This window comes from Heterodontus francisci, chromosome 20, assembly GCF_036365525.1.
Source record: "Heterodontus francisci isolate sHetFra1 chromosome 20, sHetFra1.hap1, whole genome shotgun sequence".
Taxonomy (NCBI): Eukaryota; Metazoa; Chordata; class Chondrichthyes; order Heterodontiformes; family Heterodontidae; genus Heterodontus; species Heterodontus francisci.
In genome coordinates, this window is record NC_090390.1 from 37990840 (window position 1) to 38017384 (window position 26545).

Here is a 26545-nt window from a genome sequence, read left to right on the forward strand (position 1 = left end):
AAGTATGGGCCTTCAAGAGGAGAAAAAAACTTGACAATTTGAGCCTTGAAATTACTTAATGCAGTACTGTTGTATAAACTCCAAGTATCAAATTCCGCATTGCTATTTTAAGAGGTGTTAATACCTGTATGTTTTTAAATGGCCTAACACCTCTGAATATATTGGTTGGAAGAATGTTAAGCACACACATGGGAAGACCACACATGGGAATTCCTAGGTGCTTTTTTATTTTAACCAGACTCTCTCCTCTTTTTGTACAACATGTCATGAACAGTCATTTGAAGAAATATTATCTAGTCCTAGTGCTCATTTCATAATTCAGATTTTCTATGCATTGTCATTTTGGTCACTGTGGTTCATGGCAGGTATTTCCTTCGCTGCATTATCTGGAATACCAGTGATGTTCTTCTGGATGAAACGAGCATAACTGGAGAAGAGATGAGTGATATCTATGTTAAAGGGTAAGTAAGTCATTCTAATGTGTACTGGTGTTCAACACTTTTAACTGGTGCAAAAGTGTACCTTGTTTTTAAAACCCAGGCATGACTTAATGTTTGAATTGTTGGTCTTATTTACTATCTACTGCAGCTCTGCTCTTTTTCAGACCAGCAGTGAAAATGAAGTGAAGTTCATGTGTAGGCCAAGGGAGAACCCAGGGGAGATGCTGGTATTTGGAGTATTAGTTTTACGGATGGTCTGATGAAAGACCTGTAGAACTTGGGGCTTGAAAGGCTCATGACCTCGCTGACAATTTCCATGCAGTCAGAAGTTCAGAAATGCTGCAGATGGGAGTTCCAGGCGAAGGGGGTTTATTTTGATTTTCATTTCCAGTAGGACTTTAATGGATGGCACTCAACAAAATGACTGCTTATTTAAAATGAAAACGCTACTTTCAAATCTTCAATATTGTGCCCGTTTTGTTGCTCTTTAGTTGCCCAGGAGGAAGTCGAGCAGGTGTCCCACTTTACAGGCTTCTCTCTGTGGTAGAGTGTAACGTGCAGAGGGAGAAGTATCATAACTTTGTTTTCTCTCTCTGGGAATCACTTTTCGTCTGGCACAATGCTATATAAAAATACAAACTTAACTGTGTGGGAATGAATATAATTTCTAACAAGTCTTTTAAGGGGGAAAAACTAGCTATCTTACAATATATATGGTCAGATTGAGCTGAAAGTTAATTGCAATCGGTTTTGAAATAGTTCATAGAAATGACATGCATTGTAATTGGGGCTTAAAATTATGTGTATGATTGGGATTATCACTCAATTATTTCAGTGCTCTTATGACGACAAAATATTGGTGGAGTCAGGTTCGCTATATCTTCTATACACTGCAAACATTTCTGAACCTAACCCAAGAAATGGCATCGCAACAGGAGTCTTTCCATTTTTATAATAAATACTCCTCTGGCCTATTGCTTTGATCACCTAAAAGATGTCATACTCCAGCCATGGACAATCTGATCCAGTACCAGTTGCCACCCATATTGGCTTTATTGGCATAGAGTTTGTCAAATTGCACTTTTATTTTTACTACCTTAAGACAAAACCAACTTTGGTCACACCAATAGCTTTTGCCAGTTTTTCTCTTGAACCGTGTAAATTTTGATACAACAATAACCTTCACCCTTCATATAAGGCCAGGAAGCTCGGCAAGACTATTACCATGGTTTTGACATCAGTAAAGGGGGTGGGGGGGAATGGGCTGCACACAACAACTAAACTTTAAAGGGACCATTGGTACTGAGCATCTGGAAGCAAGATTTGAATTTCGAGCTCTGCTGAGGGATGATCTGAATTGGACTCACTGAAGAGAAGCATTTTGGCTATAAATGATCATGCAAGTTCAAGATAAGTTGTCATGGATCAGTGAAGGCTCCAGAACACTGCTGTGGGTCAGGGTGTTTTCTTCAATTCTGTTTTCTAATCCTGGTCACCAATGTGGCCATGTTTGGACTATACTTGGTTTCCTATTGGGACAAAAATGGCATTTGATAAGGACAAGAGAATACGGAGTAGGCCATATGGCCCCTTGAGCCTGCTCTGCCATTTAATAAGATCATGCAAGATCTTCAGCCTCAACTCCATTTTTCCCAGTGAGCCCCAAATCGCTTAATGCCACTTTCTTGCCTGATCCCCATATCCCTTGATTCCAATAGAGTCCAAAAATCTACCTATCAGCCTTGAATCTATGAATAACTGACCATCCACAGACCTCAGGAGTACGGAATTCCAAAGATTCACAATCCTCTGAGTGAAGAAAAGATCAGGTGGTGTCTTCCTTCAAAGCTCTGTATCCCGAGGATGTGAGAAGTGCTACAAAGATGCACATTGGTTTGTTCTTAATAATGGGATCCTGCCCAGATAAATACCTTTCTGCATTGATCTCCTCTCTGTTTCTTCACTGGGACAATGATCTGTTATCTGGAACAGAACCCTAATTTCCATCTGGCCCATGGGTGTTGCCTCTGGACCCAAAATAGTTCATGGCATGGTGGTCTTCTAATGTGTTAACCAATACAATGGTTATTGCCGAAGTTGATCTCATGCCCATTAGCTGCTTTAATTTTGATCTTGCTTGTAGTCTGCACAAACTAAATAGATTTCCTTGTGTATTGAACTGAAAAGAAACATTTGGTCAGATGTTCCCCATCCAAGTGGACAAGCTGCATAGATTCACTAGATCACTAGCTTCCAATCCTCTGATTCCTGGCAGATATTACTTAAAATTCAGTCTCTTTGTCATTACTATAAGATTGTAAATAGCTGAGGCCTCACTACTGATCCTTGTGGCACTGCACTAGTTACAGCCTGCCAACTTGAAAATGCCCTGTTTATCCTTACTCTCTGCTTCCTGTCATTGACCAATCCTTCCTCCTTGCTATTATCTTACCCCCAACTCCAGGAGCCATCATTTTGCATATTCATCTTTTGTGTGAGACCTTACTGAATGTCTTTTAATTCCCCTTTAGCTATCCTGCTAATTACTTCCTCCAAAAAAATCTCTAAATTTGTCGAGCACAATTTCCCTTTCATAAAACCATGTTGATTTTTAAATCATAGTATGATCAGACAGAGTCCTCTTAAGGCTTCCTTAATAGACTCCAGTATTTCCTAATGACTGATGTCAGGCTAACTGGCCTGTAGTTCCCTGTTTCCTCTCCCTCTTTTCTTGAATACCAGTGTTACTTTCGCTAATTTCCATTCTGCTGGGACTGTTCCATAATCTAGGGAATTTTGGAATATCATAACCAGTGCATCCACTATCTCTGCAGGTACTTCTTTTAGAACTGTAGGAATCTAGGCTATCGGGTCCTGGGGATTTGTTGGCATTTTGTCCGTGAAGTTTCTCCAATACTTTTTCTCTGCTGATCATTCCAGTTCCACGTGCTTGTTAGCCCCTTGGTTATCCCCTCTTTCTGGTATGTAATTTGTGTCTTCTACTGTGAAGACAAACACGAAATATAGTTCAATGTCTCTGCCATTTCCTCATTCCCCATGATAATTTCTGCTGTCTCTGCTTCTAGGGGACCAATGATTACTTTAGCTACTGTCCTACTTATATACTTATAAAAGCTCCTATAATCTGTTTTTATATTCCTGGCTAGTTTACTCTCATTCTGTTTTTCCCTTTTAATCAACTTTCTGGTGGCCCTTTGCTGGTTTCTAAAACACTCCCAATACTCAGACTTGCTACTATTGTTTGCAACATCGTAAGCCTCTTTTAATCTAATACTATCTTAAACTTCCCTAGTAAACTATAGATGGATCTTTCTTGCTGTGTTTTTGCTTTTTAATGGAATGTATTTTGTTGACCATTTTGAATCTTTTTTTAAAATGTTTCCCACAGTTAATTTACCGCCATATCTTTAGTCTATTTACCCAATCAACTTTGGTCAGCTCTCCCCTCATACCTATATATTTATCAGTGAGTCAACATTTCAAGTCACAGGAATAGCTTCCTTTTCAAAAATAATTGAGAACAGACTTTACCAAACGGACTGAGGAGACGTAAAAACTCAAAAGCTTGATCAAAACCTGCCAACATCCCAGTCGATGCTTCTAGACGATATTGTTCTAACAGCGCGGAGGTGCTGAGAAGGCTGTTGTCCGTTTTACATTCGGGTGCACAAGAATAATTCATTCCTAATGTCAAGGGATGAATAGAAAATTTGGAGGTAGAAAATAGCCATGTATACAGCCCAATTGTACCAAGGCATCTCTCCCACTCCCAATATATTTTTTAAATGCTATTTTAATGGTTATGACGGGCATAAAATCCATGAATTAAGGTCCGAGATGGATGTTCCCTGCCCCCTGGGAAATTTCCCACAATTCCTGGGGATTAACCCATCACATCAATGCGTAATTGATTTAAGCCAGCTCCTTGGTTCCATTTAGCCATTACTGGTATGTTTCTGCCAAAGAAAAATGAAGGTTTTACTTGTACTCTGATTTAGATTGGACAAATAATCTTGAATATAAATTAGCTGAATAATTTCATAAAGCATTGAGGATTTCCACACTACGTCAAGTAATAAAAGTAGGAAGTAATAATCATGGCTGACGATATGTGACATGTTTCAAAATACTTGTTTCTGTGTTGCCATAAAGCAGCAATGTGTGTCTAATGAAGTGATTATGAATTCTAGACATGCTCTCTAACAGAAGCCAGAGTTTTCAGCAAGATAGCAACTGTGGTATTCTTGTAGGTAACTAGTTCAAATGCACTCCCACTTAGATGACTTTGCTTGCACCAAACCTTAAACTTGTTCTGAAGAGGAGTTAATGAGGAACTTAGTCTCAAAGCTTGCTCAGAATTTAACTTTTATGGGATCTTCATTTCCAGACTTTGGGATTATCTCACTCCTTGTGAAACCTAGCAGTCATTTTCAAGGATTCTTGAACATTTTGTTTGAGGTCACTTCAGTGAATCTGAGTTTATCCAGAGAGTAGCTGGGCCAGACACATTTTAGGGGCTTGTGTTGCATTAGGATTTCCAGCCAGGCCAATGAGTAAGACTATACATTTGGCCTAGGGATCCCTGTGTTAGGGAAGGTACAATTGACACGGGCTCCCATTCATGATTGCTATTCTCTGATCCATGCTGGAAGGATAGTTGTCAGCCTTGCTGTACAGAAAAGAAAAGGAGCAGACTTGGCTGTGATGTCCTCTTCCTGCCTTGGGAGAGATGCCTTGGTACAGTGTCAGGACTCAAACATACATAAAGGTCATTTGGGCAAGATACTATTGTTTGTGACATTATTTCAACAAGGAGCTGGTGCCCTCTAGAGAGAAGGGGTAAAATTGATAAGTAGAGAAAAAATCTTTCGGGTTCAAAACCAAATAATGACCATAGATAGTTTCATACTGGCACCTATATATTCCCAGCGTTCGCTTTCGAGCTTCCATACTAACATTTAATTGAGTGCTATTCTGGTCATTGTAAAGCCTTGCTAATTCCTTAAAATGTGTTTCTTTGGCCTACATTAACTTTAATTAGAGATTCTAGTCAAACTCAGTTCAAGCCTTCTCTCTGAACTGAAGCCTCCATTTCGTTAGACATTGGGGCATGGTTATAAGCATTAGGATTTCCATTAATTATACATCCTGTAATTGAAGGTGTATACAAAACATACAACACAACAATAGAAATTGTGGTTTGCATTTGAAACTTTTGAAATTAAGTTTCACTTCAATACTTACAGTATTACAGTATTGTCATGATGCTTAGTAAGGCAATGTGGCTGGTCACCTGTGGAGATTCTGGGACCCCACAGAATATAAGCCCCATAGTTAGTGATGGAAAGTCATAGTCGAAGAATAGGAGATGCAGAAGAGGTTGGGCCCCCTGCAACCGATTCTGTTGCAAGTGGTAGCAGGGTAGGAGAAGCCCTTGCCCAACAAAGTAACCAACAGATTTATGATGAAGTTAACCTAAACTCATGAAAGGTCAGCTTCTCAGCCTGTTGCATTCAACATGGAACATGGAACTTTCTATTGGGTGTGGGGGGAAGCTTAATAATTGCTTACAGGTAATGGATAGACACTATTGACTTACTAGGAATTGCAGAAGTAAGATTAGAATCTGGTCAGATGAACAAAATGAATCATGTGCTTTACTTCTCAAGAGGTGAGAAGCATAGGAATGGAGTAGGAATCCCAATAAACAAGATACAAGTTCAAGGTTACTGGCCAATTTCAGGAATAGTGATCATGATTAAGATTGAAGGAAAGCCTTTTGATCTGGTTGTCATACAAATTTCTGCCCTGACCCAAGATCCCAGTGAGCAGGAAATAGAGGCATTTGATGGTGATATCCTGAAGTGTTGTGATCAAGTCAAATCCACTGATGTGGTAATTGTAATGGATGACTTAAACTCTAAAGTCGGTGAAGGAACATCAGGAATGCATGTTGGTCAATATGGCCTTAGATTGAGAAAGGGGAGAGAGACTGATGCAATATTGTCAAGGAAATAATCTGATGGTGGTAAACACCTTTTTTTTTAAGCAACCAAAAACAGGAGTGTACACTTGGCAAGTCCAGGTGATGTATATAGAAATCAAATAGATTGTGATGGTGAAACAGCGTTTGAGAGAAAGTATAAAGAATATTCATATGTATCCTGGTGTGGATATAAATTCAGATCATTGTCTGAAAATACCAAAGAAGAAAAAGATGTGTGACAATGTAGACCTTGACATGCTAAAGGATGAGAACATCAGAGACATTCACAGTTAAAGTAAAAAAAAACAAGTATGAATGTTTCTTGATTGAGGCAACAGAACAAAGAGGTCTCCGAACAAGAAATAGAAAACAAATGGAAAACATGAAAGGCAGTGTACAACATGCTGCAAAGGAAATATTGCCAAAATAGAAAAGAAAAAGACTAGGAGTGGATGACAGATGAGGTAGTAGTGATGATAGAAAGGGGAAAGAATGGAAACACTCAAGACTAATGAAATTGAAAAGAAAATAAAGAATGCATGTGAGCAAACTAAAGAGAAATGGTATAATGAGATGTGTGGTGAAGTAATAGAGCTGGAAAGAAATCACTACATGAGAGTAATGCACCAGAAGGTGAAATTTTTGACAGATAGAAAGGGATAACAACAGATTGTGGGTGCATAAAAGACCAAGATGGTAAAATATAGTTTTGAAAGGGATGCAGTAGCAGAAAGATGGACAGAACATATAAGTTGTATGATCAAAATCGAGGGAACCCTCAAGATATTGAGGCAAAGGAAGGACCAAACATTGTTAGCAGAGGTAAAGAATGCTTTGAAATTGTTGAATACAGAAGAAGAGCTCCAGGCAAAGATGAAGTAACAGGATATCTAAAAGCCCTTGAGAAACTGAATTATAAGTGATAACAGAAATTTGTGATCAAATATATACGAAAGGATACATTCCAAGTGACTTGAAACATTCATTATTTGTTAAGATACCTAAGAAACCTAAAGCAATGGAGTGCAATCAGTTTAGAATTATATGCTTAATGAGTCATCTCGTTCAAGTGTTCTTGAAAATGATAATAAAGAAATAACATATTTGAAGCAGAAATTGGTGAAACACAGTGTGGATTTAGACCTGGAGTAGGAGCAAGAGAGGGAATATTTAACCTAAGAACAATCTTTGATCAGTATCTAGAAGTGAACAAGAACATTTACATATGTTTTATAAATTATTTAGAGTAGCTAGTAATCGTTTTTATCGCCAAAAGCTAATAGACATGTTGCTGGAATGTGACATTGACAGTAAAAATGTGAGATTTATCCAGAGCTTACGTTGGGACCAAATAGTCAGTATCAGGCTAAAAGATGGGCAGTCAGATATGTTTCAAGTGAAGAGTATGTCAGGGCTGTGTACTGTCGCCAAAATTATTCAATCTGTACGCAACAAATATTCAGAGAATTAAATGTACTTCCAGGTGTAAAAATTGTGCACAAGCACATAAACCTGCAGTACACTAATGACACAGTGCTACTTACAGAATTAGAACAGGTCCTACAAAATATTGTACATCAAGTAAAGTCTAGAAGTTTAAAATATGGGTTGAGTATGAACGCTAAAAAGACAACAATGGTAATTAAAATAATACATTAGAAGAAATCGGAGTGAAGATAAAAGTGAATGGTGTCACACTGGAATAAGTAGTTAAGTTTGTCTATTTAGGACAAATGATAACACAAGATGGTAGTTGCGATGCTGAAGTCAGTAGAAGGATTGAGATAGCCAGAAATAATCTTGTGAAGGTGAAGCATGTGTTAACGAGAACAAGAAAGTTCAAACTTTTAACAAAGAAAAAACTCATTGGGTGCTACATTCTGTCCACTTTCCTGTATGCCTCAGAAACCTGGACAATAAGTGAAGATCTGTGGAAGAAAATAGAAGCCTTTGAAATGTGGATGCTAAGACATATGCTTAAAATTCCTTATACAGACCATAAGACAAATGAAGTGGTGCTTGAAATTGCAATAGCAAAATGATATCTTTAAAAAAATTACATCCAGAAAAGAGAGTCAGTATTTCAGCCATTTGATCAGAGCTGAAAAGCTACAGAGATCTCTTCTAGAGGGCAAAGTGGAGGGCTGCAGAAGGAGGGGTCAACCTAGGCGTAGTTGGATGACGGACGTAACAGACTGGTTGCAGCCGAGCTACAGTGGATGTGTGAGGATGGTGCAAGATAGATGAGTGTGACATATCATGATCCCACATCTCTTGGTAGGAGTAGCTACAAGCAGCGGCAACTTGGACAAAATTTTTATACTTTCCATCTAGCAATTCTCTATTCACTCCAATAGGCATCAACTCCTTTTCAGAGGCTGCTGGGCACTCTCCAGTTCTTCCAGAAGAGTGACAATTATGTATGAGCCTTAATGGTGAATACCACTAGTTATCTGGAGCAGGAATCTTGAGTTTTTTTCTATTACCCAATCACAACTGCAGTTGTTACTGAGATCAGCTAACTTGGTAGATTAGTGAGCAATGCTGAAACCTTCCTGGTCTATATTGCTAAGCTGCTCAGTCATTTCGAGGAGCTAGTAATCTTTGGAAAAACCTAGACCTAATTCTGTTCTGTTGTACTGTATACAGCCATGATAGCAGTAGTTGGTCCTCCAATAGGAGGTCCTATATTTTCTCCCTATTACATCATACTAGCTTTGTACTGCGCAGAAGCATCTGTATGCGTGTTTTGAATGATTATTTTGTGGCATGAAGTATCTTGGAAAAATATTAGCTAGTTGTGGTTCAGTATTTATGTATTGAAAATGTGATTGCAGCCCCTCTCATTGCATGGTACAGTGATGGGATTCTCCTTGCACTAATTTTTCCCCCCTAAAATTGAATCGTAATTGCATTTGTTACAGCCTATTCACAGTTCAGTTTGTCTACTTCCTCTCCTTTCTTTAGTGGAATGTAGGCTCCATTGTGTTTGATGTGAGGAGGGGCTCCCCTCTACTATGTAGAATGCACTTAAGTTTACCCTTGGTATGAATACCATAGGAGCCTATTACTAAACAAAGATTGGCAAAGTTTATATTTCATGGTAATTTACTAGTGATGAACGAGCTATTCTCTCACCCCCAGTCAGGTGAAGGTCATTCCTAACTGTCTGTGGTAGCTTCTGAGCTCCCTTCACAAAGGGATGGTGTCTGTGGGCTGCAATCTCACATTTGGCTGCTGAAAATCCTTTTTACTTATTTTGTTAAAATTAAGGAACATATGAATTTTGACCACACATCTCTTGCATCTCAATGCAATTTACCATCACTAGGGATGAGCTCACCTGCAATATGGTCGTTAGTAATTTAAAAGTTGTGTGTGTGTGTGATGAAGACACCATTTTTTTTTTTTAAATTAAGCTTTGTATAAGCTTCCACCTAACCAGAAAACTGTCCACAAAATCATCCACCTTTCCTAAAAGCGTGGTGCAGTCTGATGTGTTCAGAAAAGTGTGGTCAGTGCCTGCCGTATCAAACTTTCAATTTTATAATTTTTAATATCCTCTGCTCTAAGTTTATAGGAGTGTAAATAGCCTATTCTGTCTTCGGACTTGAGGTCTGTTCGGATCTACTTGAGGAAAAAGTCTTTGTAGCTTGTAACTGGTAGTATTACTATTCCCCGAAGCCTTGTTAGGATTTTGCTAAGCAAATGTTATTTTTTGGGGGCACCAGTATGGTAAATTGTGTCTAATAACTGACAAATTGGTTCTAGGCTGCTTGTCTTGCAGATTTTATTCCGCTGGGTTACTGTAGCTGCTGGTCTTGGCATTGTAAGATGTCAAAGTATGTGCATGTTTTCATTTCTTTGAAAACCTGAATGAGTAATTTCCTTGATAGTACATAATGTGAAAGGCACATACAACACATATTTATCATTCCAAACCTAGTTATGCTTTGTACTGTTTTGCATAGTTGGGGCCAGGGCCACATCACAGGCTGACATGCTGCTCAGTTTTAAACAAATACAGAAAGTCATGACCCATTTGTTTTGATTTTTCCACTAAGTTCCTGGCAGAGAGGAATGCTGCTGCGGCCATGAAAAGACCGGGGCAGAAATGCAAACCCTCTCCGAATTCTCTCTTTCGGATAACTTGAACAGATTTACTGAGCATGTGGGCAGGAAGTTCAGAAATCCAGATCAAATCTATGTAAAGACTAACCGCAAATAATTTTTACTCTATTAGTCCATAGCTCTGCAATAGTTATTTTCCCTTTTTTGCCCCACTCCCTGGCAGGAAAGATACTTATTTTGTCCACACACTTGCTTCACCTGGAGCTTATAAAAGTTTAATCGGTCCTTAAGGGACTTTAGCCACTTTTCCCTTTTCGGCTATATTTGTGAAATAGCCTGCTGCGAAATGGCAAAGTTCATGGTTCATCTGAACTTTTGAACTCCTATTTGTATTTGTCGCAGCACAACAGTCTAAATCAACCCAGCACACAGTTTTTGTCGGCAGCATCTTGCGTATGGGACCTTGTCTGGGTCATTTGGCAGGGGAAGATGTCCTTTTATTTACTTAGTGTAAGCCATCAGTTTAATAACGAGCAGGGATAGGAGATAAGTGAAAGGAGTACCTTGAGAAAGCTGATATTGTGTTGGTTCATCAGTTCACTGAACTCTGTTTGACCCCCCATATTGGAGGCTTCCCCAGGACAAGTCACAGCAGCATTGACAGTCAAAGCTTCCTATCCGATTTCACATGCTGCGGGGCTGGGAGTTTACTGGAACAAGCCACAGTTTGCTGCAGGTTGCACTTCTTAGCTCAATAAGACCATTTGTAAATACTTTGAAGGCTTAGTTATCTGCTTGTGAATGGGTCAAAGAGATGAGGCTTATTTTTATAAATGTAAGCATTCAGAAAATACCAGCTACTTGTATTAGTTTCTGTGGCCTAATAACTGTGGTTCTGAAACATCGACTATTGGAAACCAATACAAGTATTTTTTTTGCCACAAAATATAAATCAAAGTAATCTGCATGTCGTGTGCACTTCCTGTAATTGTCTCACTTAAATTCTGTTGCACTTTCTTCAATGTACTCTCCTGACTCTCTAACACAGAGTAAGAATGTGGAGATCTGATCAAGAAATATATGCCTTTTTTAAACAAGCATTGATCACACTTTGGTAATCACCAGAAAGTATTTGTCAAACTGCACCCCTTGTGTTTGTGAGCTAGCAGCAAAACAGTACCAAATGGTGCTTGAACAAGTTGGCGTGAACATTAGTAATGGAGGTTTAAAAAAAAAACTGTTGATGGTATTTGCTGACTGTTGATTCTTGACAGAACAGGAAAGGAACTACGAAGTCACATTTTCTTTTGGTAACTTGAGGGCAAAGAACAAAAAAACTTTGTAATGGACATCATTCACACACAATTATTAAACACACCCATATAATGTCTTTCCTGTGCTTAAAATCTCTAACAATGTTTCCCTCTGCAGACCAGCCTGAATTTCAGGTGCCTGGTACGTAAATTCATTAGGCTTTCTATGGCTATTACTGTGTCTATTATTGCCTACACCAAATGAGGAGGCCCTGCTGGATAGCAGATTACAACTGTTTGCATAGAGTGATACTGGTACATTCAATCACTTAGACTATAAATTTTAGATGGTATCATAAGTAGTATACAGAAGTCACCACATTTTGGAGTAGGGCTGGCATTACACGTCAGGATTTTTTTTAGATTGACAGAACTGACCATTCGCATAACTTGCTCAGGCTTGTTTGAGAAATGCTCTTTACGTCACTTTCTTCCTGGAAAGATGTTTTTAAAAGGCCTGACAAGACAGCGTACTGCTGCCTCTTGTTCGGTATGGTTGCTCAGTGGTCTGCTTGCTAGGATTGATGTTGACCTGCTTAGTAAGGGAGACAAAATGAAAATTAATGAAGTGGAGGAGGAAGAAAGTACAGAAATCATTTGGACTAAAATAGTATTAAGTGAAATAAAAGCAGGAAGTGCTTGAAATACTCAGCAGGTCTGGCAGCATCTATGGGGAGGGAAACAGTTAACGTTTCAAATTGATGACCCTTTCCCAGCATTTTTTGTTTTATTATTGGACTGTATTTCGGTCTTACTTTTTAATAAATCTTTCCGCATGGAAAATTGGAGAAAACATGCATGCCTTGCGAAGGATTAGGGAGAGACTATTCAGGAATTAGCCTTCCAGCTAATGGGCAATTGCAAGAAGAAAGGACAAGCAATTGGAAAAGGAAACTGAGCTTGTGCAGAGAGAAAATCCATGTGGTGGGATGAAGATGCATCTCTAGCCTCTTTGAGGGAGGAAGGTTGTTTGGTATTGGAGCTTATTGGGCCCGCCATGAGTTATGGTAATCAAGAAGAGCATCAACTGAGTTGTTGTAGTGAGAAATAGACGTCATTTATATTGCATCTAACACTGACTTGTACATCACACACTGCATTAAGGATATATATGCAAATGTGCCACTTGCACGTGATGGCTGAAATTTCATCGGAAACAAACTACTGAACTTGGATTTTTTTTTAAATTAATTCTCAGGATGAGTGTGTTGCTGACACGGGCAGCATTTATTGCCTATTGCTAGTTGCCCTTGAGAAGGTGGTGGCAGGCTGCCATCTTGCATCACTGCCTCTGACCTGGTTTAACAGCCACAACATTTGGTTGGTCCAGTTGAATTGTCTGGTAAATGGTAATCCCTAGGATGTTGATGGTGAGGGACACGGTGATGGTAATACCATTTGAATGCCATGGGAAGGTGGTAACTCTGTCATTTGCAGCTCAGAAGGAGGCCATTCGGCCCATTGATTCCATGTTGGAAATGATTGCTTGGCACTTATACAGAGAGTCTTAGGAACAGGAGTAGGTCATTCAGCCTTTTTGAGCCAATTCTGACAATCAGTTAGGTGATGGCTGATCTATATCTTAACTCCATCTACCCACCTTAGTTCTGTAACGCTTCATACCACTACCAAACAGAAATCTAGCAATCTCTGTTAAAATTTTCAATTGCCCCAGCAGTTTCCACTACCCTTTGTATAAAGATGTGCTACCTGACATCACCACTGAATAGCCTAACTATAATTTTAGGGTTACCCTCTTCCACTGCCCCTCTCCCCACACCCCCCCCCAACCCCCACAACTTGCTCTGAATTCCCTCACCAGAGGCAGTAGTTTCTTTCTATACACCCTCTCAAATACTTGAATTATTTTCAACACCGCATTCAATTGCTCCTTAATCTAGGAATACAAACCTAGTGTATGCAAACTGTCTTCATAATTTAACACTCTCAACTCATCCTTCTCGTGAATCTGCACTGCACCCCCTCTAAGGCCAGTATACACTTCCTGAGGTGTGGTTCCCAGAAATGAATGTAATACTCCAAATCTGGTCTAACCAGAGCTTTGTATAACTGTATGATCACCACCCCTTTGTATTCCGCCCCCTTTGAGATAACAGCCAAAATTCTTTTTTGTCATGCCTTTTGTACCTGTCCACTAGCTATTGGTGATTTTTGTACTTGGGGCCCCTATACATATTATCTTTCTCGCTCTCGCTGCTCCATGTCTAGCTGTTTGCCAGTTGGAAACTTGTATGGTGCAAATGTTACTTGCTACTTAGTCCAAGCTTCAGTGTTGTCCTGTGTTTGCTACATGCAGCCACAGACTGCTTCACTATCTGTAGAACTCCAAATGGAGCTAAATGCTGTGCTATCATTAACAAACAGCTTTACTTCTGACCTTATGGAGGGAAGGTCATTGGTGAAGTAGTTGGGCCTAGGACACTGCCCTGAGGAACACCTGCAGCCATGTCCTTGGGCCAAGATGATTGGCCTCCAACAACCACAAGCGTCTTCCTTTAGTGCTAAGCATGGCTTCAGCCAATGACTTTCCACCTGATTCCCATTGACTTCAATGTTAATAGGGCTACTTGGTGTCACACAGTCAAATGCTGTCTTGATGTTGAGGATAGTCACTCTTGCCTCGCCTTTTGGAATTCAGCTCTTTTGTCCACGTTTGGACCAAGTCTGGAGCCAAGTGGTCCTGACTGAACCCAAACTGAGCATCGATGAGTAGGTTATTGGTGAGTGAGTGCTGCTTGGTAGTGTTGTCATTGACTCCTTCCATCAACTTGCTGATTGAGAGTAAGCTGATTGGATTGTCCTGCTTTTTGTGGACAAGGCATATCTAAGCATTTTTTCCACGTTGTTGAGCAGATGCCAGCATGTGCCTGTGCAAACAATTTCTAGAAAGTTTTGATTGACAGAGACTGGCCATTCACAGTGCACTCTGCCACTTGTGTTTTATAAACTTGCAACATCACTGGAAAATTACTGACCAGGAAACCCACCAGAGAAACCGTTTTTTTTTAGAAATAATTGAAATTCTTTTGTATCAAAAATCAAAACCTTTGTAAAGTGTGAACTCCAGCATTTTCTGAGGTCAACTTGAAAGCAAAAGTTGTGGCCTGTGTTAGCTTAACTTTGCAGAGAGCCAGCAGGTGTAGTAGTAACGGGGTTAATGCTAGATTCAGCTGAGGTGAACATTTCCATGCATGATAGGTCTTTTATATTTGTAATGTGCACAGACATTGCAGCAATAATCTTAATTTATTATTCATATACAGAGCAAATTCTGGAAGGACTTTACCATTATTCAAGTTTGGAGGGACACTCCAAATAAAACTCCTTATTTAAATATGAATGTTTTTTGCTAACAACAAGGATTGTTGCACAGATATTGGTTAAACTAATTTTCACCTCGCCTTACTTAATATTTAATTTTCTACATGGTTTAGGGCTTAAAGTGAACAATGAATAGGTAAAGGTGAAGCCCTGCTCTTCAAAATGGTGGCAGACTTATTGATGGCATTATGGCATCTGAAGGGACAAATGTTTTTCTGGATGTAGTCTCAAAGGACCATAGGCATCTCTGTCCATTAGGGAGAGAGACAGTCAGTAATGTATAGCTTGAGGGGCACCACTCCTCAAGCATGGGGCAAGGCAAAGAGGCAGACGTCCATGAGCTACCACAGCCGTTAAGGGGATTGAACCCACACTGTTGGCGTCTTTAGAACATAGAACATTACAGCGCAGTACAGGCCCTTCGGCCCTCGATGTTGCGCCGACCTGTGAAACCATCTGACCTACACTATTCCATTTTCATCCATATGTCTATCCAATGACCACTTAAATGCCCTTAAAGTTGGCGAGTCTACTACTGTTGCAGGCAGGGCGTTCCACGCCCCTACTACTCTCTGTGTAAAGAAACTACCTTTGACATCTGTCCTATATCTATCACCCCTCAACTTAAAGCTATGTCCCCTCGTGTTTGCCATCACCATCCGAGGAAAAAGGCTCTCACTATCCACCCTGTCCAACCCTCTGATTATCTTATATGTCTCTATTAAGTCACCTCTTCTCCTCCTTCTCTCCAACGAAAACAACCTCAAGTCCCTCAGCCTTTCCTCGTAATCACATTGAGTGGCCAGATGGCTAGAATGTATTTATTTTGCAAAGGCGTAATCTTAGTTCATAAGCAATGCCACAGGAGCTCGGCTAAAACTTTTTATATCATCAAATACATTGACTATGTTACAACATTAATAATGCATGTCGAACTTAAATTTGCTGTTCTACATTGACTGCATAACTTGCTACTCTTCAGGCCTTCCACTAATAATTCAGCCCACCCTGGAACCATTCCTCCATGTCTGACTGTGCTCTCAGTAACTTCTCGGGTCAGATTTATGAGACAGCAGTCTTTGCACTGATATGCCTGGCTGCGCTCTTGTGTTAGGGTGGGTATGACTGTGTTTGCTTGAAACTTACCTATCTTGAATGCTGCACTCTGCACTGTAGGGAAATATATTTACATGCAGTGCTGTATCCTGTCAGGCATGTGCAGCTGCAAAATAAATCTTAAAAACTGTGGATGCTGAAGATGTGAAATCAAAACAGAAAATACTGGCAATACTCAGCAGGTCTGGCAGGATTTCTGGAGAGAGAGAACCAGAGTTCATGTTTCACGTCGATGATCTTTAGTCATCAGAACTGATCAGAAGCATTAACTGTTTCTCTCTCTCTCTCTCTCTCTCTGCAGGTGCTGCCAGACCTGCTGAGTATTCCATGCACTTTTCTATTTTTATTTGTAATTTCTGTAACCCTGAAGAGTGCAACTGAGGTACATTGTTGGTCTCTGCACAGGAAAGAATGATTCTCCTCCATCCCACATCAATTGAAAGCTGTGATACCTGTTGACATCTTATTCAACAGGCACTGACTGCTTTCTAGGACTTTCTGGAAGAGACCATTTTACATGTATGAATTTACAGTTGGTGTCAACAGACTGAGTACTGAAGGGCATTGCAGCCTAATCTTCTTTTGTCTGGTTCCCTGTACAGGAACAACCTTCATTATTGCATACATAATCAGTGAGCCAAATACTTGAATGCATGTGGTGAGTAACCGGCCTGGTTATCCATTGCCAAATTTACCTGACCCCATCTAACTCTACTTCCTTCTTGGGAGCCAATCTTGTACTGCACCAAGATCATCTCAGGGCAAGAACAACTTAACTGTTTTCACCACCAGATATCTCTTGACTCTTGTTCAACGTCCTCCATCATCAAGCTGTCTCAGACTACCTTTGGGAAGATGTTTGCCGACACTCAAATGTAGGAGTGTGGGGCTAAGGAGGGGGGGAAATGAAAATTACGTGGTATCATCTGAATTTCTAGCACCACCTCATTACGTTCCTCCACATGGAAAATTGCATGTGTGTGAGCAACCTGTTATCTATAATCTAAGCCATCCTTCAGTGAAAAATAGTCTAAAAAGGTTAGCTGTAATACTGCAGGTGATTGCAGAAATGCACCAGATGAAAATCAATTAGTACAAAACTAAATTGATCATCAAGCAAGGATTGGACAGTCAATTTAATATCTGGTAATGTTCATATACACTTGAAATTAATGTTTATTTTCCAAAAGCAATTTAGTACTTAACTGAAAATATGCATCTGTTTAAATACATCCTACAAAACTAAAGTTATTCAACACTTAAACTCAAAAGGCACATCTATATGCAATTGGTCATTACAACAAAATGTTCCAACAAGGAATTCAAGGAACCTAATGTAATTGTAGAAGTTCAGATAGCACAATAATAATGAATCCATTGTGCTTTTTATATTCTGCTTGATTTACTTACTGTGGTTTTAGAATTGTCCTTGGCCACTGCTTGGATTAAATTCAATAGCTGTCACTCATGTAGTGTGCATCTCTTGTGTTATTAATGTACAAGAAAACACTGCCGTCATGAGATATAGTAGATGTGTTCTCTTTGGAATTCATTTAAGAGAAGTAGCTTGGTAAAGGAGCTTTTGTGCATTCCCAGCTGCTCGGGTCAATATGCCAGATGCACCTCAAGTGCCAACCAAGTTATGCTTTCCATGCAACCTCCAGCCCTCAAAAGTAGAGCATCTTGTATGCGAACAGTGTATAATAACACAAAACCTACATAACACCAGTCCATAAATCTGAACAACTGGAGCATTCAGTGTGTGCAATCAGTAATGCCGAGCTTGCATCACTTACTTTGTGGTGTGATTGTCAACTCAAGGATATGAACTCATCAGAAATATATAACAGCAACCATGTCAATGAATGGAGTTGATGTATTAACTCCTTCTGTTAAATTGGAATGAATGTAAAGTTGCTTTGCTGTCAATCTAACACCTTGTGAAGGTGACCTAATCAGGAGTGTAAAAGGATCAGCAGTTCGGTACTGTAAACTCTATCACATTGTCATTTTGTGCCCTATGTTAAACACGGATTTTGATGGCGCATTCACCCTGTTTTACTCCACAGTATATTCCCTTCCTACACAATTGCATCGTCTCATCCAGAGGCAATCGTTCCTCAGTTTTCTTTCCCATTTTCCCTCCTCCTTTCATTGCCAGCTCCAAAAGGTAATAACATATTGAAGTATAGTTCCATATGTCCGTGATGAAAGGTCACTGACCTGAAACGTTAACTCTGCTTCTCTCTCCACAGATGCTGCCAGACCTGCTGAGTATTTCCAGCATTTTTTGTTTTTATTATGGTTCCAAAAGCACTGGCAGTCTTCCAATACTTCAATCATGGCCATATCTGAGAGAGAGAAGATGGTGAATGTTGACATTCTATTCAACCAAGGAGTATATTGAAGTGGAGAGGTGCCTTAAATCAACGTCCAGTTGCTTGTGCTATTTTAGTAGAGGTCACTGGAGGGTGATCAGGAGCAGGAACATTAAATTGCATGTATTTCTCTTTTTCTTTGCTCCTCTCCCTAGCTTGAGAACAAAGATCAATTATAGCATCACCTACTTCTGCCTCTGCTGAAATCAGTGTATCAGACCACTCGGTGCTACACTGTGTAGTGCATTTACCCAAAAAGCAACTTCGAGTTATTTTTCAGATTTTTTTTATTTTAAAGATAGTGAGCAAAGTTCTATTCCACTTGGTCTCTGGTGGAAAGCCATACTTGGTTAAGTTTGTGATGGAATTTTGTCACCTAACTGATACTTCAGCTGATGAATGGCATGACCTTGATTATCCCAAACTTTGGAATGTCTGGGCTATGGATGGGAGGATGGGAGGATGAGGTGAAGAGGAGACAGAGGATGTAAATTAGTGCATTCTTGGCACACAACAATCAATGGTTCTCCAAAGCAGGGATTCATGGCATCAGAACTGCAGGAATCCTTGGTCAAAGGATCCTGTGGTGTTAACTTTTAATGTCTGTTTTTTATTCTAACTTATGAGAAAGTAAAAGATCAGTTTATGAGCAGGAAGTTTACTTAATATACCAAAGAAGAAGAACGTATTTATTTGCCACTTTTCATGACCTCTGGATATCCAAGTACTTTTGAAGTCTAGTCACTGTTATGACATAGAAAATTGGTTTGCTGTGTTGTGTGGCAGTTTTAAAAAGGCCTCTATGCTGTTCAGAACTGCAATTGGAAGGACACTGACTTTTCTTGTAATAATACAAAATACATTTATGCATACACTTGCATCTACATGGGAAGCCCAGCCACGACCAACAGTCATTGTAGGTGGTTTTTATTGTGGCAAAGATTAGTGTAGCATTTCTCAAATATAGCATTCTTAAAAGATAAAGTTTTCCAAAAAAAATCATTCTTTCTCTCATGAAAACATGAACTGCTCTTTGGGTTAGAAAAGTCAATCACTTTGGTTGGGATGCGTCCCAAAATGAGGAGGGAAGTGAGGGTTGAGATTGTGGAAGCTTTGGCCAGTTTTCCAATCCTCCTTAGATAAGGGTGTGGTGCCAAAGGACTGGCATGTTGTAAATGTTGCACTTTTTTTTTTAAAGGAAGGGGATAAACCCAGCAACTACGGGCCAGTCAGCCTAATGTCAGCAGTGAGGAAATATTGAGACAATAATCCAGGATACAGCTGGCATTTGGAAACGTATGGGCCAATAAATGAGAGTCAGTATGAATTTATTAAAGGTAGATCACGTTTCAAGTGGACAGACTCATGGTAGATGAAATTTAACAGAAGTGTGAAGTGATGCATTTTGCTAGGAAAAATGAGAGGTAATATAAATTGAATAGTACAATTTTTAATGGGGTGTGGGAACAGAGACTTGGGGGTGTATTGCACCAATCTTTGAAAGTGGCAGGACAAGTTAAGGCTGTTAAAGTATATGGGATAAGGAAGTTATGCTAAACCTTTATAAAACACTGGCTAGGCCTCAACTGGAGTCTTAAATTTTGGCCACCTCCCTTTAGGGAGGAGTCAAGCCCTTGGAAAGGGCACACAAGAGATTAATTAGAATAGTACCAGAGATGAGGGACTTCATTTTATGTGGAGAGACTGGAGAAGCTGGGGTTGCTCTCCTTTCGAGCAGAGAAGCTTACGAGGAGGTTTGATAGAGGTGTTCAAAACCATGAAGGGTTTTGATGGAGAAAGGGTTTCCAGTGTCAGAACAGTCAGTAACCAGAGGACACAGATTTAAGGTGATTTTGCAAAAGAACCACCAGTGACATGAAGAAGCTATTTATTTTTACACAGTGAATTGTTGTGGTCTGGAATGCACAGCCTGAAAGGGTGGTAGAACCAGATTCAGCAGTAATTTTAAATCTGAATTGGATAAATAACTTGAAAGGAAAGAATTGCAGCTCAATGGCCAAAGGGGTGGGGCTGAGAGAGCTTGCTAGTTGGATAGCTCTACCAAAAAGTCTGTGCAGGCAGGATGGGCCAAATGGCTTCCTTCGGTGCTGTATTCTATGATTCTAGTTCCACAGATGCTAACACTTTTGCCCAAGTGGGCGTTAATCATTTTCCAAGTGATGTTTCCAAAAAATTCTGTCTGTCTTGGAATTTTTCTGGCATCTTAACGTCAAGGTGTGAACCAAATTGGTGTTGTGCTTTTTAAGTATTTGTGAACTTGTTCTACTTATGTTCTGGATTTTGAATTTAGGCAAGAGAGATGGGATGAAATCGCTCTGTTCAATTTCAACTTTTGGACAATTGCAAGCTAGTTTCTAGTGAACTCCGATCTATAACCAAAATTCCATCTCCATTACAGGGGCAGTGAAGAGCGATAGCCATGGAAATAGAAAAAAAAATTGGTACAGTAGGGTGTTATTTTGATGGCGTTATAGCATTCTGAGCTTGGTTCACAGTACGCTAGTCGAGCAGCGTTGGGTATTTTCTTCTGGCTGAGATTATATCCAATCTTTAGTGTTTAATGCTGTTACTGGGCAATGAAATTGAGAAAGCAGTTCTTATCTGTGCAATGTCAAGGTTTATTCTGACTGCAAGAAAGCTGCGAATTTGAAGAGCTGTCTAAATTTCAAAGTTGCATTTCCAAAAAGGTAATCGTGAAGGAAATGCTTGTCCTTACCTAGGGTATAGATATTTATATGTAGAAAGAATGTAAGTTATGTTCTTTTGACTTTTATAGACTCATTCCGAAGAGGATTTAGTACTTAATGTAGAATTTTTTTTTTTTAAGACGCCATCCCATTTGATTGCATTGTCATTGGAAATATAGGTGAGCAGCTATCCTGTACTGTATGTCAGTTATGTGTATATATATATATATATGTGTGTGTGTGTGTGTGTATAATATATAATATAAGATGCTGGAGTGCAGTAGAAGGCTGCAGCATAGGTATGAATAGAAGTGCCTGAAGCAACTGTCAAACGTGAACTTCAGAGGAAAGTTTCAGCATGTCCTTTGAGTTCAAGAATGCTACAGAAACAGGTGGTGTCTGACAAAGGTAATAATTATCTTTCATCTTGATGGATGTAGGTTTAATCATCTTACATGGTAGCCAAAGCCTTTAACTCGAGTAGTGTCGGCCGAGCAGATGGGATCTTCATGCAGTTTGCATGCCACAGAGGATACCCCAGACAGTTGTTTTTAATGCACCTATTTGATTTATGTAACACTTAAATGTGCTAATAGTACCTCTGGTGTCTTGTTATGGATGATGGCAGTAACACGCGCAGCTATTTATTACACCACAGGAACTCTTGTGTACTGTGTCTGTGCTATTGTTCCTTTTCTTTGTTTTGATATTTTGACTTTATTGAGAAACAATAGTGTAGTAACGGAAGCATGACTGTTTTAATTTATCTGGAAATTTATAATTCTTGAATGTGAAAGCTACCATAACAAATGGTTTAATTTGATTTAGCACATTATGTAAAAACTAATAAATAAACATCCAGTTATGTAGGGTTTATCATGACTTATCAATGTTAAACTTGCTTGCACCTTAGACACATTTACAGGTGCTTTCATGGGTTAACATCAGATGGTGATATCGTTCACAGGGAAAATCTTGATAATGGTCCGAGTCTAATCTTGCTACACGTTTAAATTTAATGTTGGATAAGTTTTTTCATTCTGTCCAGAATTCCATTTAAACTTTTGCTTTTAAAAGAAAGAAGATCCCACTGTGAATGAATTTGTTTATGCAATTTCTGAAACCGGAGATTCTGACTTGCAACCCAGAAATTCTAGGTGACATAGGGTCTTAAAACTTTTGACAGTAGCATATTTATGATGGATGTAGAACAGCGATTAATTTGGTTGTGTGCATCTGAAAAACTAGGCTGGAATTTATGTCTGAACACAAAGAATAATCATCTGGTACAGGATGTAATAACTTGGAAATATTAAGTTACTGTTGCTTCTAAAGTTATTCAAACAGCATGCAGTGACCAGCATGGGTATGCAGGGTTTGACAATTTGTCAATGTCTATTCATATCCATAGGTAACAAGTGTGTGGAATGTGATTGCAAAGTTTAACTGTCCAAATTACAAAGATTTGATCAAATATCATGTTGTATCTGCCTGTTCTGACTGGTAGAGTGAATCTTTTGAATGAACTTGATTCATCTGCAGTGATTCTCTTTTTTAAAAATAATTCACATTCAACACCCCTCATTGTGTAAATGTAGTGATTAGTGTTCAAACATGACCCATTTTTGGTTGCCCAGTATTACTTAATGGGACAAAACATCAAATTAGAAAAATGGGTTTCCATTGTCAGTAGTCTTGTATGTTCATATTAAGTTTTTGGGCAGCTGACAACCATTACTGGGATTAAAAGGGTTAAATTGAGGACAGCTTACATGGACTGAGTTTGTATTCCCTTGTATAGAAGATTTAACAGGATGATCTAACTGAGGTGTTTAAGATGATTAAAGGATTTGACATGGTAAATAGAGAGAAGCTAATTCCTCTGGTGGGGGGAGTCCAAAACAGGGGGCGAAACCTTAAAATTAGAGCAGGCCATTCAATGGTGATGTCAGGAAGCATTTCACACAAAGGGTAGTGGAAAACTGGAACACTCTCTTTAAAAGCTGTTGCAGCTTGGTCAATTGAAAATTTTGAAAACAGATTGATAGGTTTTTGTTAGGCAAGGGAAGTAAGGGGTATGGGACCAAGGCAGGCAAATGGAGTTAAGCTACAGATCAGCCATGATTTCATTGAATGATGAAGCAGGCTCAACTTGCTGAATGATTTATTCCTGTTCCTATTAGTTCTGAAAGTTGAGGAATATCTTTTATTTATATCGCACATTTTGTGAATTTGGGAATGTTGGCACAATTTACTCACTAAGCCTGGAAATGCCTGAGCAATGTTATAGCTCGAGCAGCAATACGCTCTAATCAAATTCTTCTCTGCTATTTTAATCACGGATTTAACCTCCTTGTCAGTTTAATTATGTTGCACAAGATAGAATAAATGCCCCATTGGAATAGCAAAGAAAGGAATTTGCTATGGGCCAGTTAGAAGTTTGTACAATAACATATAGTTCAGTTATTCCCAGGCATAAAATTTTATTTTACACTTACAGTTGAAGTTGGAGAATAATTCAAATCTCAGAAGTTTATTCTTTTGTGTTCTGCAGAGCCAGCTGTTATAAAATGAGAGGCCCAGGGTAATGCCCCAATTTTCCTGCTGTCTGTTCGAAAAGTTGGGGAAAGGTCTTTGTCTCTGGTTGCTGCTTGCTTCAACAGCACAGCCAAGATAAAATTTTATTGGTATTGTGTGCAACTTAACATACTGCATCACTACATTAGTTTCACTTCAAATTATTGGTCTGATTTTTATCTGGCAAGTTAAGAAAAGCCTTGAATTACAAAGAATAGATGCTACATACTTTTAGGTGTAACTCCTGTTCATTGTAATCATGACTGTCATGTGCAAACCAACTGAACTGAAAGCTTTCAGTTCATCTTGGAGAGCAGAAGGGGAAAAACTTGCCATGTAAAGGAGCTGGAATAAAGGCACGGAAAGAAGTGCAAAATATCTGCTCTAGGTTAAGAATGGAAGATTGTCTCCAAAAAGATTGAGATCACAATGGGCGATATGAACTGCAGCCTTTATTTCTGGATTGAATGCTTTTATATGGAACAAAAATGCAGCAGCTGTTGAAAGTGGAAGAAAAGCCAAATTTGTAAACTAGTGGTTATTTCCAGAAGGGTACAACTTCTACTTGTGTGGGTGGGTGACCACATGGTGTGTCCCTGTACTCATATAGGGTTTCATTAACCGCTTAATTGTATAAATCATGTTTTGACTAAAAGTATCTCAATTCAGTTATACCACACTCGCTCACTTTGAGTATAATGGTGCCACATGGTATAAGGCAAAAAACTGTACACAGCTGAAGGTGCCAGTTGAAATTTCTGGTCTGCCCTATTTGCTAACCTTTTGGGGATAGCAATTGTGGGTGCTCCACCTGGCCTCAAAGGGAGTTAGGAATCAGGCAGGGTACCTGCTTCTGATTGCAATCCAGTGGTTTCTGCCTAATAGCAAGTTTATTGTATGCATATCCAGTTAGGGCAGAGACAGAGGTCAAGTTCAACCACTCCCCACAGTTGAATATTCTTCCCGAATTTACTATGTTCACACATGAAGAATGATCAATGGACAAGGTACCAGAGGGGTGCCCAAAACAAAGGCACTATACTCCAGTAAAAAGTGAACATCTTAAGAGTGAAGAAGCTTGGAGTGAGATTGGAGAAGCTAAATGGAAAGTATTCTGATATGGTTTATTTATATGCCCTGAAACTGACATTTTCAATGTGTAAGCATCTTTTTCTCTCAAGTGTGCTACATGCAGGCAATGCAAGAGGGTATTTTATCCTGCATCCTGGTAAGGACTCCAAAATCCTGCAACATCAATGTAATTATTTATACAAATTCTCAACGATGACTGGGGTTCACTTAGATAATACCATGCAGAAATTAGGTGCTTCCTCCTACACGAAAGGACAAGTCCCAACTCTTGGCTACTTTTGCATGCCATATTATGGAGATCTGGGAACCAGTCTCCAATCTCTCCCCTCCGGAGGGAGAATTGCATTGTGCAAAACAATCCGTGAGGGGGGGGTCGTGGGTGGGTGGTGCAGTGGTGGGGGTGGGGAGATCACGCTGACGGGCGCACTGCCAGCAAGTGCAGGGTCGGGACGTGAAAATGGTCCTGACCAGTGACCAATTTTGAAGTTCAGGTTCTGCCCTATATCTCTCACTCTATCTCCCTCTTTCCTTTTTGTCTTGAACTCTTCTGCATTTGTTCCCCTTGTTCTCAAGAAGTTGTGCATTCTAGACTAAATTTAAGAGCACTCTTGCAATTTTTGGTCACTTGACAATCTTTATTTACTTGGTAAATTTAGGAGGGGCAGAAAGTTGAGGGTGAGTAACAAAGTACACAGGGTTGATGGAGAACTTTTGCCAAAGTGTAAATAATGGATTAGCTCTTGCCGTAAAAATAACACCCTTAATGATGCATGCCATTCTTGATGTGAAAATCAGCCAGCAAGTTTAGGGGATTGAGATACACTGGTTGATTTATGTCACTCTGCCAATTGCTTCGCACAAATGGCATCTCATTCTTTGCCTCCTATTATTAAGAGCTTGCTGGATTTGTACTGTTATGGCTACCTCATTCACTAACTCATTCGCTCGTGCACACGCACCCAAGAAAAAACAGATAGCTGAGGGAAAGAGGAAGGTGGTTTTTTGTGGGGGAGAAGGGTTAGGATAAACCTGTTGAATTCTCTTGAGACTCAATGTTCAAATAGTTACAGGCCTGCGTTGCTTGTAGATTTCTCCTTGATTGAAGATTCTGTTGAAGATTGTGGGTCACTTCTAGCTTGCTCTCCCTGCTGCATGATGTAGATGTCGGATTTTTTTCCAGCAGGGCTTGTGCTTTCTGGAATGCCAGCAATTACAGGTAGCTTCACAACCTGGGTCAGTCTCTCTTTCTTTCTCTTTCAGGCTGTCTGTTTTTCCCAAGGTAAGACAGTCACTCCTCACCTCTGGTTAGGAGACATTCTGGTTTCCTTCCCATGGTGATCGCACAATAGCCCAGGATGTGGCTACTTCACACCTCCGTCTTCTTGGAAGAAGACATTAAATTCTGGAATGTTTCTATGATAAGTGTGAGATGGGTTTTATTATCACCTTTCGGATTTGAAGATTTGTTCTTTGTTTGCGTCAGACTATTTGAATATACAAA

The 26545-nt window shown here is 39.5% G+C and overlaps 1 protein-coding gene across 1 annotated transcript in view; it reads left to right on the forward strand.

Moving 5' to 3' along the window:
• The window catches only part of LOC137380583 (myoferlin-like), a 270863-nt gene that overhangs the window by 196846 nt on the left and 47472 nt on the right, over positions 1-26545 (forward strand). The window contains exon 50 of the mRNA XM_068052623.1: positions 366-461. Within this exon, the coding sequence (XP_067908724.1) occupies positions 366-461 (96 nt within the window). The remainder of the gene's footprint in view (positions 1-365; positions 462-26545) is intronic.